The 13,289-nt window shown below is 39.6% G+C and overlaps 2 protein-coding genes across 18 annotated transcripts in view; both read right to left on the bottom strand.

Annotated features, from left to right (window-relative positions):
• Positions 1–114, bottom strand: part of cttn (cortactin) — an 11,892-nt gene extending 11,778 nt beyond the window's left edge. Inside the window, exon 1 of the mRNA XM_016681165.1 lies at positions 31–114. Within this exon, the coding sequence (XP_016536651.1) occupies positions 31–114 (84 nt within the window). The remainder of the gene's footprint in view (positions 1–30) is intronic.
• A 3,035-nt stretch (positions 115–3,149) lies between these two features.
• Positions 3,150–13,289, bottom strand: part of ppfia1 (PTPRF interacting protein alpha 1) — a 42,698-nt gene continuing 32,558 nt past the window's right edge. For 7 of the 17 annotated variants that reach the window (XM_016681169.1, XM_016681175.1, XM_016681171.1 and 4 more), the window contains 7 exons: positions 11,642–11,668; positions 9,912–10,087; positions 9,453–9,550; positions 7,974–8,149; positions 5,852–5,920; positions 5,614–5,782; positions 3,150–4,397 (listed from right to left, as the gene is read on the bottom strand). In XM_016681169.1, the coding sequence (XP_016536655.1) occupies positions 4,336–4,397; positions 5,614–5,782; positions 5,852–5,920; positions 7,974–8,149; positions 9,453–9,550; positions 9,912–10,087; positions 11,642–11,668 (777 nt within the window). In that variant the 3' untranslated portion in view covers positions 3,150–4,335. Of the gene's footprint in view, positions 4,420–5,366; positions 5,430–5,613; positions 5,783–5,851; positions 5,921–7,973; positions 8,150–9,452; positions 9,551–9,911; positions 10,088–11,641; positions 11,669–13,289 lie in introns of all 17 variants that reach the window. The other 10 variants (XM_016681172.1, XM_016681174.1, XM_016681177.1 and 7 more) reach the window with 4 other exon arrangements.

Below are 13,289 nucleotides of genomic sequence, written 5' to 3'. Positions count from 1 at the left end.
GAGGGAGAGACAGGAGGATGATGGTGAAACCTCAAAGTCCGGGTCGGTCTCCCAGTCGTCTCCGCCGTCGTCAACGGCAACCTTGACGTTTTGACCTGCAGCAGCTTTCCACATGTTCAATCAGCCCAACTCACTGCAACACAGACGGATCAGACATTACTGACGTTCAGAACAAGTTTCATCTAGGTTTTTACGTCATTGATGATCATAATTCAGCACCAGAAGAAGCCAGATGTGATTGTTGCTGTTTTTGCTTTAAATAAAAAACTGATAGTTATTCTTTATTGTGTAAAATCTGAAATTTTTTAAAACGGTACAATACAACCATAGTTTTCATAATTTAACTTTTCCACACAAGTAAAAACAGAAGAAACACACAATGCTTAAAGGAAACAAGACAAAATGGAAATGGATATTTAAGTTCCTGTCAATGGCAAGAACACAAAGTGTCGCCCCAAAGAGTGAAGATGGAAGCAGAAGCTCATTACAGCTTCACTTCGTTTATAAGCATCATCAAAATCAAAGCAGCAGAATCACTCGTATGTTTTTCTAAATCATATCATGGATTTAGAAAATCAATTCAACAGAAAACAATCAAACTAAATTTTATTGTTTAGCAAATAATTTATATACATTTAAATTAAAGAATGAAAAACCATCATTTTAACTCCTCAACAATTATTCCACACCTGAATCTCTCCAACTGTTTTAATATCCATCCTGACCTTCAGTCGTTTAAATAAATCAGTCTAAGTTTGAACCACTTCACCTTGCTGTTCTGAGCTCTATGAAATCAGAAAACATTAAATAAAGTATGCAATGTCAAAAATATTTTATCAGTTGGATGAAAATAATCAGTTATAATTCAGACAGTTTTCTTCTGGAGCATGCAGTCAGGTTTTATGTTGGTTTTATGTGAGTTTCTCCACACAGTAACTAATGAGTGGAAGTATTAAGCAACAGTATGACAAGTGATTTATTCAGAAAATATTTGATTTTATTCGATATTGGTAAATGGTCCTGCAGTCTCTTTAGGTCCAGGCGGATCAGGACCACCAGGTGGGTCTGGGTTTGGGTCTGTTTTCTGCTTTGCTCCGTGGTGGCAGAACAGAACCTCCCTCTGGAGCCATTTTGGGATCATCAGACACATTCCTCTGGGTTTCTCCTGACTCAGCAGCGTGTGGACAGCCAGCATCTGTGTTTCATCAGAGGCTCCACTGGTCGAGGTGGGATCAGGAAGCAGGAACCTGCATGGTTACTGGTCCATGACAGGAATCTCAGCAGAACCACACCCAGCTGCTGCTCACCTTTCAGGCAGCTGAGGAGGTGTGTTGATGTGACTGAGAGTCTGATCAAACACTGTTAGTTGATTTTTGACCTTTGCTCTCAGACAGTTTCCTCCTGATAAATCAGATCAGGGTATAAATGTCTGAATTAGCCCGATCCCTCCCTCTGAATCAGCCAATTAACGGTTAAATCTGAACATACATGTGTACGTGTCGCGTCTCAGCTGGTTAGTTTCCTCCCCCACTCGTCCAGGATGAACATTAAGCAACATTAGAGGATAAAACCGAGCAGAAAACTGAGATTTGGGATGAAACCGTGGTGCTTGTGGGTCAGTTTGGTTCTGGTATTTCCTGTTCCAGTTTTCCAGCTAGCAGCAGGCTAACGTTAGCCTTCCTTCTGGAATGATCACCTGGAATCAGCCCTCCCGCTCCATGGCGGGGGTTTTAACACTCACCGTCACCCAGAAAAAGGTTCACTCCAGTCGGCTGGTGAGCGCAGTCCCGTCCGGTAGATGTGGTCCGGTTTGAAGGCGAATCGTTTGTGGAAACCGCAACGTCTCCTTCCGCGACTCTTCCGGCTCTCCCGATATCCCGATCCAGCCCTGACGTCACAAATGGGCGGGGCGTCGTGGTAAATAAGCTCTCTGCTCCATGGTGGTATAGAGCTCCAGAAGTACCAAACCGAGCTCTTTTTGCGTCTTTTTTCTTTTTTTTTTTTTTTTTCCCCCATTACTTTCATAAATCTATAATACAACACCGGTGGGATTGCAGGCTACATAAGAATACTTATTAAAAACAGACATACATTTCAATAAATATACTATAAAATTTATTTCAGCAAAAAGGGAAGCTCAAATATGGATTTACAGTTATATTTTAAGTTTTGTTGTAAATTTTAACTATTCAGACTTTCAGGTAAGCTACCTATATTCTTTTTCTTAGAGAATTACAATTTATTGGACCATTTTTGACATTTTGCAAACATTGTATTTTATGTCAAACTTATTAGCTTTCATCAGGTGAGTTGCTTTGATATTCCTGGATTTATGAACATGAACAATTCTCAAATGATTAAAAAATTGACGTTTTAGTACAACTTTTAAGTCTGCCAGTGAACATTTAAACCAACCATTAATCACGTTGTTTTTATGTATTTATTTATTTATTTGATTAGGCTCCTCTCCTCTGGTTTTAAGACTCCAGCTTTTGTTTAGGATTACAAATAGCAGTTTTCTGGTTTAACTTGTAAAGATGAGCTTTACTGACCTCAGTATGCATAGTGCTGGTCAGAGGTTTCCATCCACTTATGTTCAAGATTAAAGTAATATTATGGAGCTTTTAAAAAACTTGAATTGTGTGTTGTTGTTTTTTAGGTTGGAAGTCAGATTTTTTTCAAACTTGTTAAATATACACACACTCCAGTTATAACCAGTAAACGTCTCAGCAGGTTGATCACACACTTTTCATAACAATCAAACATACTTCAGATGTCATCCTGGTTGACCTTTGACCTCCCTTCTTTATAGAACCGGTAGTTTTTTTGTTTGTTTTTTTCATTTCTTTGCTTCCTGATCTACTTTTTTAAATCAAGGTGTGTGTGGATATATTTAAGCCTGTAAAAGTATAACTTTGATTCTCCGGGATAAGACAAAAATCCTCAAATTCAAAATTGTGTATCTAACGTTGTTTTAAAAAATCCACTGAGGTTCAAATAATTAAAAGGCCAAAATTAATTTGGCTTTAATGATATAAACTGAAAACGGGGGAAAAAAAGTGCCATGGTTCCTGTCAGAAGTCCTTAAAACCAGTTTGAATCTAACAAACGCAACACGAAACGTCAAGCCAGAAGCTCAGCCTCGGATCTGCAGTGGAAAATAAGTTTCAGTATTTTATTGAAAGTAAGCAATAAATAATACTGTGATAAAAATAGTTTATAAGTACTCAGACTGTACATCATTGTTACAAGATCAGAAGATTCAACAGAAGGAGCAGGAATAAAAACAGCAACATGATTTGCTTTGTGCATAAATGACTAAAATCACAAGAAAAGAAAAAAACGTTGGTTCCTTTTGCATCGCCATGGAGACGGATGTTAGGACCTGTGTTTCTGGGGAACGAACAGGACGAGACAACGCGGATGGCTGATAATAAATAAGGGACAGGGAAGGAGTTAAGAACAATAAGGCTTGGTATAAAATCTTAGTACAAAGTAATTTTAAAAAAGGTTTATGGGAGGACGTGATGGCAGCGGGGATCAGCTGAGGCCTCGGTGAACTTGGTCCGCTAACGGAGCCCGAGGCGCCCGCCTGGACCGGCGAGGACGTCTGTGGGTTCTCCGGAGGTTAGGAAGGCTGGATTAAAGGGATCTGCAGGGAAAGGCGAGAGGGAGCTTCCTCATAAAACCTGGAGGTCTGATTTCACTGAAAGCAGCCTGCGGATCGATTCCTGCTACTGTTAGATGGCTTCAACTCTGGAGGATTAACATATTTTGGTATTAGATATGAAAATACAGAAGGAAAGCAGAAAAAAATCTGTTTCACATGATATTTGTCGTCACGCCCTGGATGGCCAGCAGTTCGGTTCAAGGCGACAGACGACTCGGAGTTTATGAAACTCCAGCAATTAATCTGATATTCACACAACTAAGAGCCGCATTTACATAAACTCACAGGTCAGGAGCTACAAAAAGATATGAATTAAGTTATATGTCATATTAAAGTCACTTAAGAATAAATTCAATGATTAGAGAAGGAAAACATACATCTGGTCAATAATCAGGATTATAAAAAAGATTAGATAAAACGTCTGCTGGTAGAAATATACAAACTCCAGACGAGAAAAACATTCAGTTACAGAAATCTGAGACCAAACGGTTTTAAAAAGTGGGCTGATTAAGGGGACAGAGGCAAAAAGAGGTTACATTATAACTCCAAATCAATTAAAAGTCCCATTGGTTGACATAAATATCATAAAAACGTAGATTATTCTAGAAAGTTTCCTCTCAGGAAGTATCTGCTCCATCAATAAAATCATCCTTTTTAGTTTCGTTTCAGTTCATCATCCTGGTTCTGAATGCAGGGAATTCCCCTTCATCCTCTGACCAGCGGCTACCTATAGAAATAATGAGGATAAACTGAGAAGGGAGGAGAGACCAATGACAGCGGGGCAGAAGCAGGGGATGGAGGGATGGATGGATGGATGGATGGATGGATGGATGGATGGATGGAAAGAGAGAGAAGAGGCGTAAAACGTGTTATTAAAGCAGAAACTTCTGACACAAGAAAGCTGCTTTCAGATGAGTAATGCAGGGAAACCATACGGAGCTCCAGAAGTGCCAACAAGAAAACCTAAGACGCATTTCCAGGACATCATTTTACTGTTATTATATTGTTATAACCAGAACTTCATCGTATTAGTTTTTGATTAATTGCATAGATCTCAATATATTAAAATTTCAAAGGAATTAATCACTTTTTTTTTGCGTTGTTTTTTAAGTCTATAAATCTGATGCACATCCACCAACAGCAATGGATGACAAAACTGTTTCTTTCTGCTCACTGGGTTTAATTTCCGCTTCTAAACTGATTGGATTGGACGCTGGAAAAAACTATTGTTGTTCAAGTTGTTCTAAAAGGAGTTGTCAAATAAAGTCTCAATGCTAAACATGTAGCAGCTAACGCTAATGTCAGCATCTACATTTCTAAGGAAGTCCTGAAACTGTGGAAATCTGAATAACATTTTGCTCCCATCTGGTAGTTAACGAACCGGAAGAACAGATTAAAACTTATAATTATATTTCTTGTAGACCTCCTATGTCTATGTATTCAAAAATTTGAATCGAAAAGGTTACTTATTTTGTCAAAAAAATAAAACTAAAAATTTGATCGCTTTCTACTGCTAAATTAAATGTTCATTTAGGAACTTTCAATCCTAAGAGTAATAATCTTTTCACTTTTAGAGCAAAAAACACTTCATGTTTCCAAAACTACAACCTGTTTAATTTTCTCAGATGGCACTGACTGAGCTCCGTACATATGCTGCTTCTATCTGAATCTCGACAGTTGGTGTGTGTGACCTTACCGTTGTGTTAACAAGAGTAGGTCCTGACTGTGGCAGTGTCCAGCCTCTGTATAGACTGACCTCCTGCGTTGCCATGTTGGTCAAACCGCATGCAGAGACATGCCGTTAGTGAGAAGGAGCAGCTCAGCAAAGCCATTCAACAAGCATCAACACAAGTAGTCTGAGCCCAACGGCCCTTCAGATCTATTTTACTCCAGTCAGAAAAAAGTGGAGGCATGCAGGGAGAAGCTTGGCTCCTGCCGCTTACCTTCCATGGGGCTTCTCTTTGGCTGCGCTGAGGGCGACGCGGCGCTGCTGCTCGTCACTCTGAAGTTAGCAGGCAGCGTGTCGGACGCACCCAGAGACATTCCCCTCATGTCCTTGGGCCTGAACTTCTTCCTCCATGAGGGAGCGCGCCGGAAGTTCTTGTCGTCATCCTGGAGGAAAGATGGTCATCCTGAGAGCGGTTCTAACCAACGGTTTGGGTCTCTGTGTCGGTTTCTCACCTCCTCCACCTTCCTGTCCGCGCCGACGGCCATCAGACTGCTGTACTCGCGCTCCAGCGCTGCTCTGGCCTGCAGGTTCACAACAGACGCATCTTTACACGCACTTTATCGTTTTTGGTCATGAAACCTTGAGCAACTCCTGTTTTTTGGCACCTGTAGAGTTCCCACACATCATCCACTGGCAGACATTTTACGGTTTAAATATGTAAACTACAAACCACGGACTGCAAATAAACAAATAAGGGTTTCCCTGCAGGGATAAAGGTTGGGAATATCTAATAATAAATCTTCTGGTGATGATAATAATCAGAGGGTTTTCACTGGCAGCCTTTCTGCTCTATCTGCTGAGTAGTAAGTATTAAGCATGTTAACCTGACGTGTTTCAGTCAGTAACTCAGAAAACCAGGCAGATAAAACTTTACTGATAAACTGAAAACCCAGTTTGGTTCATGAAGTTCAACAAGCTGGAAAAAGTCACTATGTCCACCTTATTATATGGAGTTTAGCTTAGAAAATTAGGTATTTATTTAATTAGTATTGATTACTTTTTATAAATATTTATAATGTGTTACATATTTTATAAAAAGAAATAGTATAACATTTTAATTTAATTCAAAGAATCCTTGTTTTATATACATGTAATTTAATTAAAATAAAATGTATAAAAAATAGGTATTTTTCATTTAAAGACAGGATGCATTTGAATGCAAACTCAATAAAACACGGAGAGAGGAGAGCGAAATTACAATAAATAACTTATGGAGTATTTATTTAATTTTTTTACAAGTAAAAAATAATGCATTAAATATGCCTGTAATTAAATGTGGATCAATAAAATTTATTGATATCATTTTAAAAACTATATATTTCATGTTTCCGCAAAACAATTTCTTCCCAGTTTGTTATGGTTCAGAATCAAGTTTTAAAATAAAATCCTTCTCCAACATGCAGCAGCAAGGTGGCTGAATGCTGAGCTTCAATAAAACTCAGAACTCCTGTCAGGATTTAAAGTTAACAGAAATCATGAGCAGCAGAGGAAAACAAGCTGGGAGGAACTGAAACACGGAGAAACTCGGTCAGTAAGAAACTCACATTTCTGTGTCTGGTCTCTACAGCTTTTCCTCACAGCTGGAGCTGGGAGGTCAGAGTTTGTTTACATGTTGTCTTCGTCTTGTTTACGCTGAAACTCTCCTGATTTGGGATTTCCTCTCCAGGGGATTTAAGGTTCAAACAAGTTTCCACACAGGCAAGTCCTGATCTCAGATTTAATATTTATTTATTGATCTTTTCCTCATCAAACTTTCCACTGAATATTTACTCCTAGTTAAAACTTTCCTGTTTTATTTAATCTAAACCTGTTTAGTCCCACTGCAGTATTTACTCTCAGATTATCTTACAGGCCTTCAGATAACACACCCATCTAATCAGGAAGTCCCGCCCACTTCAGGGGCCATTTCCTTCACCGCCTACATGTTTACATCACAGCGGGCGAGTACATGCAGCGTGTGTGTGCCTGTGTGTTCTGGTGTGTGTGTACCTGTGTGTTCTGGTGTGTGTGTACCTGTGTGTTCTGGTGTGTGTGCCTGTGTGTTCTGGTGTGTGTACCTGTGTGTGTGTACCTGTGTGTACCTGTGTGTGTGTACCTGTGTGTTCTGGTGTGTGTACCTGTGTGTTCTGGTGTGTGTACCTGTGTGTTCTGTGTGTGTACCTGTGTGTATCTGTGTGTGTGTACCTGTGTGTTCTGGTGTGTGTACCTGTGTGTTCTGGTGTGTGTACCTGTGTGTATCTGTGTGTGTGTACCTGCGTGTATCTGTGTGTGTGTGTGTACCTGTGTGTTCTGGTGTGTGTACCTGTGTGTTCTGGTGTGTGTACCTGTGTGTTCTGGTGTGTGTACCTGTGTGTTCTGGTGTGTGTACCTGTGTGTATCTGTGTGTGTGTACCTGTGTGTTCTGGTGTGTGTACCTGTGTGTTCTGGTGTGTGTACCTGTGTGTTTGTACCTGTGTGTTCTGGTGTGTGTACCTGTGTGTTCTGGTGTGTGTACCTGTGTGTTCTGGGTGGGGATCTTGTGTGTATGTACCTGTGTGTTCTGGTGTGTGTACCTGTGTGTTCTGGTGTGTGTACCTGTGTGTTCTGGGTGGGGATCTGCAGCAGCAGAGCCAGTGAGTTGTGGTCGAAGCTTTCGTCCAGGGCGAGCAGCGCTCCGTGAACGCCGCTCTCGTACAGGTTGCTGCTGTACTCCTTGAGGCCGATGGCCTGGACCCAGCCGATGACGCGCTCGTTGGTCCACACCAGAACGTCTGAAGGGACAGAAACACAAACCTTATTGTTTAAAGAGAGCTTGTTTTGGCTCTCCATGGTTCTCAAACTGTGGTAGGCGTATCACTGGGGGGACGTTTGAGCTCCACCTGAGGGTCTCCTGTGGCTCTATGAACACAGAACCTGGGAGTGAACCAACCTGCAGAGGCTCTGCAGCTGTTGTTCATGATTCTGATTTATTTCTTCTGTCTACATTTGAACATAATGCTTTCATTTAAACACTGCTGGTGAAACTTTACTTCAATCACTGTCCCAGGTTTGTTTGGTAGATTTACGTTGCAGTCTACATCCCTTCGCCTTTTTTTAACCAACACTTCTAAACCATTAGACAAACACGTTTGAAAGTTTGTTTTGTTATAAGGTGCATTTCTGGTAAGTTCTTCATTAGTTTCTTTTATACTCATCATGGTTTGTCCCTTTAAATGCTACAGCCTGAGCAGGTGTGTGGGCGGGACCAGCCCAGCACTTCCTGTTTAAATATTGCATCACCGGGTTCAATGAAATGGAGTTTTTGTTTTTGTTTTGTATTGTTTTGATAAACAATACAAAACTTTTTATAAATATTTATATGCATTACATATTTTATAAAAAACAAATAGTATATATAACATTTTAACTTACAATATTAAAAGAGCAATAGTAGATGAGTTTGTAAATTAGAATCATAACCTTTTTCCTGATTCTTTGTCTAGACTTTGTTGTTTGGTTTGACCAGTTTTCTCCTGCCATGGTTCGATGAAGAGCAGGCGTGTCGTTATTTTGTATAATAATAACAGCTTCTGGATACTTCGGATGGATGTCAGGAAACAAAAGATGTTGAGCAATAAAATCCACCAGAACAATTTGGGCCTGGCAGCTCATACTGCTGTCTTTTCACCTTTTTTGACTGTTTGACAACACTACCTCACAGCATTGTTTAAAGAGCTGGACCGGTTCTGTGGGCTGGTTCTGTGGTGGAACCTGGTCCAATAGGTCTGGGCAGAAATCATCTAGAGGAAACACTGCAGCTTTCTCAAAAAGTTCTCCTGTTCTTTCTCTATGAACCTCAAACTGATTTTTCTCCAATGTCCGGAACTCAATCAGAGACATTTTCCTGAAAACAATTCATTTTTATATTTAGATGCACCAGGAAGTTGGCTGAGGAGCAAATTTAATGTGTGCTAAACTGCAAAGAAAAGTTGTTTTCATAGTTTTTTTCATAGTTATTGTAGGTTGGATGTGTTTGCTGAAACCTGCAGTGTCAGGGAGCCACCAGCAGGAGGAGCTGGTCAGGTGGCTTGTTACCTGAGAGCTCCAGCTGGGACTCGTCTCTCCTCCTCTCCAGCTCCTTCCTGTCGTAGTTCAGCCGCCGCAGACACATCACGCCACACTGGAAGCTGTTCCTGTTGCACAAACACAAACTCAGCAGTTGGGTCATGTTTACACACACACACACGCACACACAGTAAGTCGGGATGGATGCAGGATGTAAACAGGTTGAGGAATAATGTGGAAGTCCAAACATTTTTTCAGTCTGTAGGAACCGAACTGATTCATACTGTTGGATTTAATAATCTCTCCATGAATGAATGAATGGACATACTCAGTTAATCCCAGATGGAAATGTACATATTTCAGTACAACCCGTCCAAACATTTAGACGGGTGTCTGAGGTTGCAGCCCTTCACCCAGAGGAGGCGCTCTCTCCTCTCACTTCGGGCTGAGACCTCTTCCTGTTCAAGGCTGCTGCATGTGAAGTCGTACCTGTGGAAGCTGTCCACCATCTTCAGCTGCCCCCTCAGGTCCTTCTTGGTCAGGTGGTCCAGCATGCGGGCGTCCACCAGGGACTCCATGAAGTAGGAGCGGTACTGAGGCAGACCCAGGCTGGGCAGCCACTCGTTCCCGATCCACTCGTGGTTCATGTCTCCGTACGCCAGTGTCTGCAAGGCCGCAACGAACTGGGCTTAGAGCGTCAGAAAGAAAATAACCCACCAACATTCTGGTTCCTTTCACAACAAACACTGAAAACAGCAGAACTGAGACGAAAACCTTTTTACATTAAAGCTTCTGAAGTTTATTAATGGAAGAGTCTTTGGCTAATGATGCCAAAAGCAAATGTTTTATGATTTTATTCTTTTTATAGAGATGTTGAATAATATTTTATAAACTTCAATGTCTAAAGGAAAATTCTGATAAAATAAGATCATATCTGCCCTGTGGTTGAAGTCTGAACATCAACAAAATGCATCAAAAATAAGAAATGTACAGAAAATTAACTCATCCGCATTTTTGCATTAAAATATTTAAACTTACACCAGATCTCTTGCATTCAAAAGTAGTTTGAAATAAATCTGTTTATAATTTCAGGGAGTCAAAATGACTTTTCTTTACCTGTTTTGCTCAATAAATTGTTTATTGTCCACATTATTTTTTATTATGTCTAGCGTCCTTTTTTTGTCAGATATCTAACAATAAGGGAAGAATTATTATTAATTTTTCTGTTAACTGTTATCAATAAGTAAAATGGACATATTATACAACATATTCTAATACATATATATATTTAACATGAATAAATTCAGTAGTAATATTACAGCAGCTGCAATAAGTCCAACACAAAGTCCCAAAATAAAAATTTGGACTAAAACTTGTATCTTACATTATTGCTGCTGTTAAGGCTGATATTTACTGATCAGCCAGTACTGATGTTAATATGATTCCCAGTGGTGGCCAATGCTAACTAAAAGTTAGCTGCACTAAGGCTACCTGTCAACGACATGTGTTATATCGCCCTCAGCAGGACGAACATGGTCATTACACGTCTGCCTGTACAGTGAAAGTGATTCTCTGTGACAAACCTTCCACTCAGTTTCAGTTTTATAAATGTTGAGTTTTGCTAACTCTGTTGGTGACCAAGGTAGGACTTCAGTAGATTTTAAACTGTTTCCTGTGGAACTGCAGCAGCAATGCATTCTGGGAAAAGAATAAACTTAATTTACTAAACCGAGAGGAAAAGGAACTGCTGCATAAACAGTCTCCACCCACTTCAAAATAAAAGCATGAATATGAACATCTGCTTGAATTTCAACAAGTAAATTGGTATTTTAGAATTTATCTGGAAAAATTAAATTAGAGGAAGCTAAAGGCTCTAAATGGTTTCGTTAAAGTGCCACCACAGTGTTCCCATCACTGGCTGTTCCTGCTATGAAAGTGACGGGAAGCAACATGAAACTTTACATAAGCCGAGTGATGAAGATTCATAAAGATGTTCCACCTCCTGGACAGCATTATGTTTATAAAACTGGGTCGCATTTTCTTAATTTTACATTCACAGTTGCATCAGTTTGCTTCTGAAGTATTTTTATTCTTTACAGTATTTACTCAGCTGTTTTATTATTTCTTATTTTTTAAAATTAGAACAGTGAAGAAGCAGCTTCTGAAGCTGCAGCAGGTTTAATGCAGCTCAGCGCGAGTCCATCAGAATGTGTGCAAACCTGGGCCCAGCTGCCCTCGTCATCCTCCTGGTGTTAGCGTGGTTAGAGTGAGCATGGTGAGAAGAACAGAAAGGCGAGGGGTTAGTGAGGCGGCCGTGAAGGGTTAGAGCAGCTTCACGTGAAAAATAATAAAAACATACAAATAAATTAAAATCAAAACACAAAGGCAGGAAAAAAGTTATGAAAGACGGATTCATTTATTTGATTAAAGGAAACCTGATTCTGTTCTAATTGTATCTAAAATAAACAAGTTTAGGTGTTGATTTCTTTAATTGTTACATAGTTTCGGATCTTTGCCAGTTAAAGCCCTTTTCAGACGTGATGCATCCAGTGAGTGTGTATTCAGTCACTTCTGCTCCTGACTCATTCATGTCTGTAAAATGATTTTTACTCAAAGTCTGATTTGACTGTAAACCCATCCGCCATTTTGGAGGAGGAGGAACAATCGTTTTTGCTGCTACACATGTGCTGTCATTACAGTAGCCTCATTAGAAATGTAGTGTTTTGCACACAGATATATGTAGTTCAATCAGATAAAAGTATCTAGTTTAGGACCAATTTTTAAATTACTTTTCACATCATAGTTCACTTCATAATCCATGACTAAAGTTTCTCTAATAATCTGCAGGATGTGAACATCCCAGTGTCCTAATCAATCAGAGGGTCAATCAGATAAAATTTGGACTTCAGTGACAGAGAAAGTGTTTATTTTTAATCAAATATGGCGTGGTCTGACTTGAAAAGTGTTTTTAGAGCATAATTACTCTGTGATTTGTGATCAGTCTTGGCTCAAACCCAGATCAATGAATTCCTTCAGTAAGATATTTACACGTTTCCCTGGTGAAACTTTCAAAGCAAGTTTTCAAACTTTCCAGTTCCACACTTTGGAAATAAAAGCAAATCAAATGATCTAAAAATTCACTATAATATGGCATCATTATTAGATTTATTAATAATGTCTTGTGATAGTTTTCTACAGCAGGGAGAAAATAAATACTATTATTGCTAAGTTTTCTGTTATTTAGTAATTAGAATTAAAGTTGGTAATTCTAACTAACTTAAAACAAGGAATGTGTGATTTAAAATGAATTGTTTGTCTTTTTATGAGGTGTATGACAATATCTGGTTTAAACTGTAAATAATGTTTTCCATGTTTAAGCTTTTAATTCAAGATTGCAAATTATTACAAAACTGCAGTTTGAATGTCAAGAACTTTCAAGGACTTTACGCAGAAATCAAGCACTTTCCAAACCTTGAAAACACCTAAAGGAAACTCTGAGATTATCCAGGAAGGACCTTTAGATACGATGAAATGTCTGAATGGGGCTTTATGAGCGTAATGTTCATAATGATCAACCAGCGGAGGGGGAATAAAATCACCAGAAAAACGGCCTGGTTACACAGAAACTTATCTTAGCATCATTTTAATTAGGAAAACAAAGAAGAAATGAAGAAATTATTATTTAAAAAAACTAATCAACTATGAGGCACAAACAAACTAAACCAGCAGGACAGAACTGGCTAGCTGAACAGAAAGAAGGGAGCGACGGCTGGCCTCAGGCCGTCTGCTTCAGGCCGTCTGCTTCAGGCCGTCTGCTTCAGGCCGTCTGCTTCAGGCCGTCTGCTTCAGGCCGTCTGCTTCAGGCCG

Source organism: Poecilia formosa, unplaced genomic scaffold, assembly GCF_000485575.1.
Source record: "Poecilia formosa unplaced genomic scaffold, Poecilia_formosa-5.1.2 Scaffold272, whole genome shotgun sequence".
NCBI lineage: Eukaryota > Metazoa > Chordata > Actinopteri > Cyprinodontiformes > Poeciliidae > Poecilia > Poecilia formosa.
This window is presented reverse-complemented; position numbering and strand designations above follow the sequence as displayed.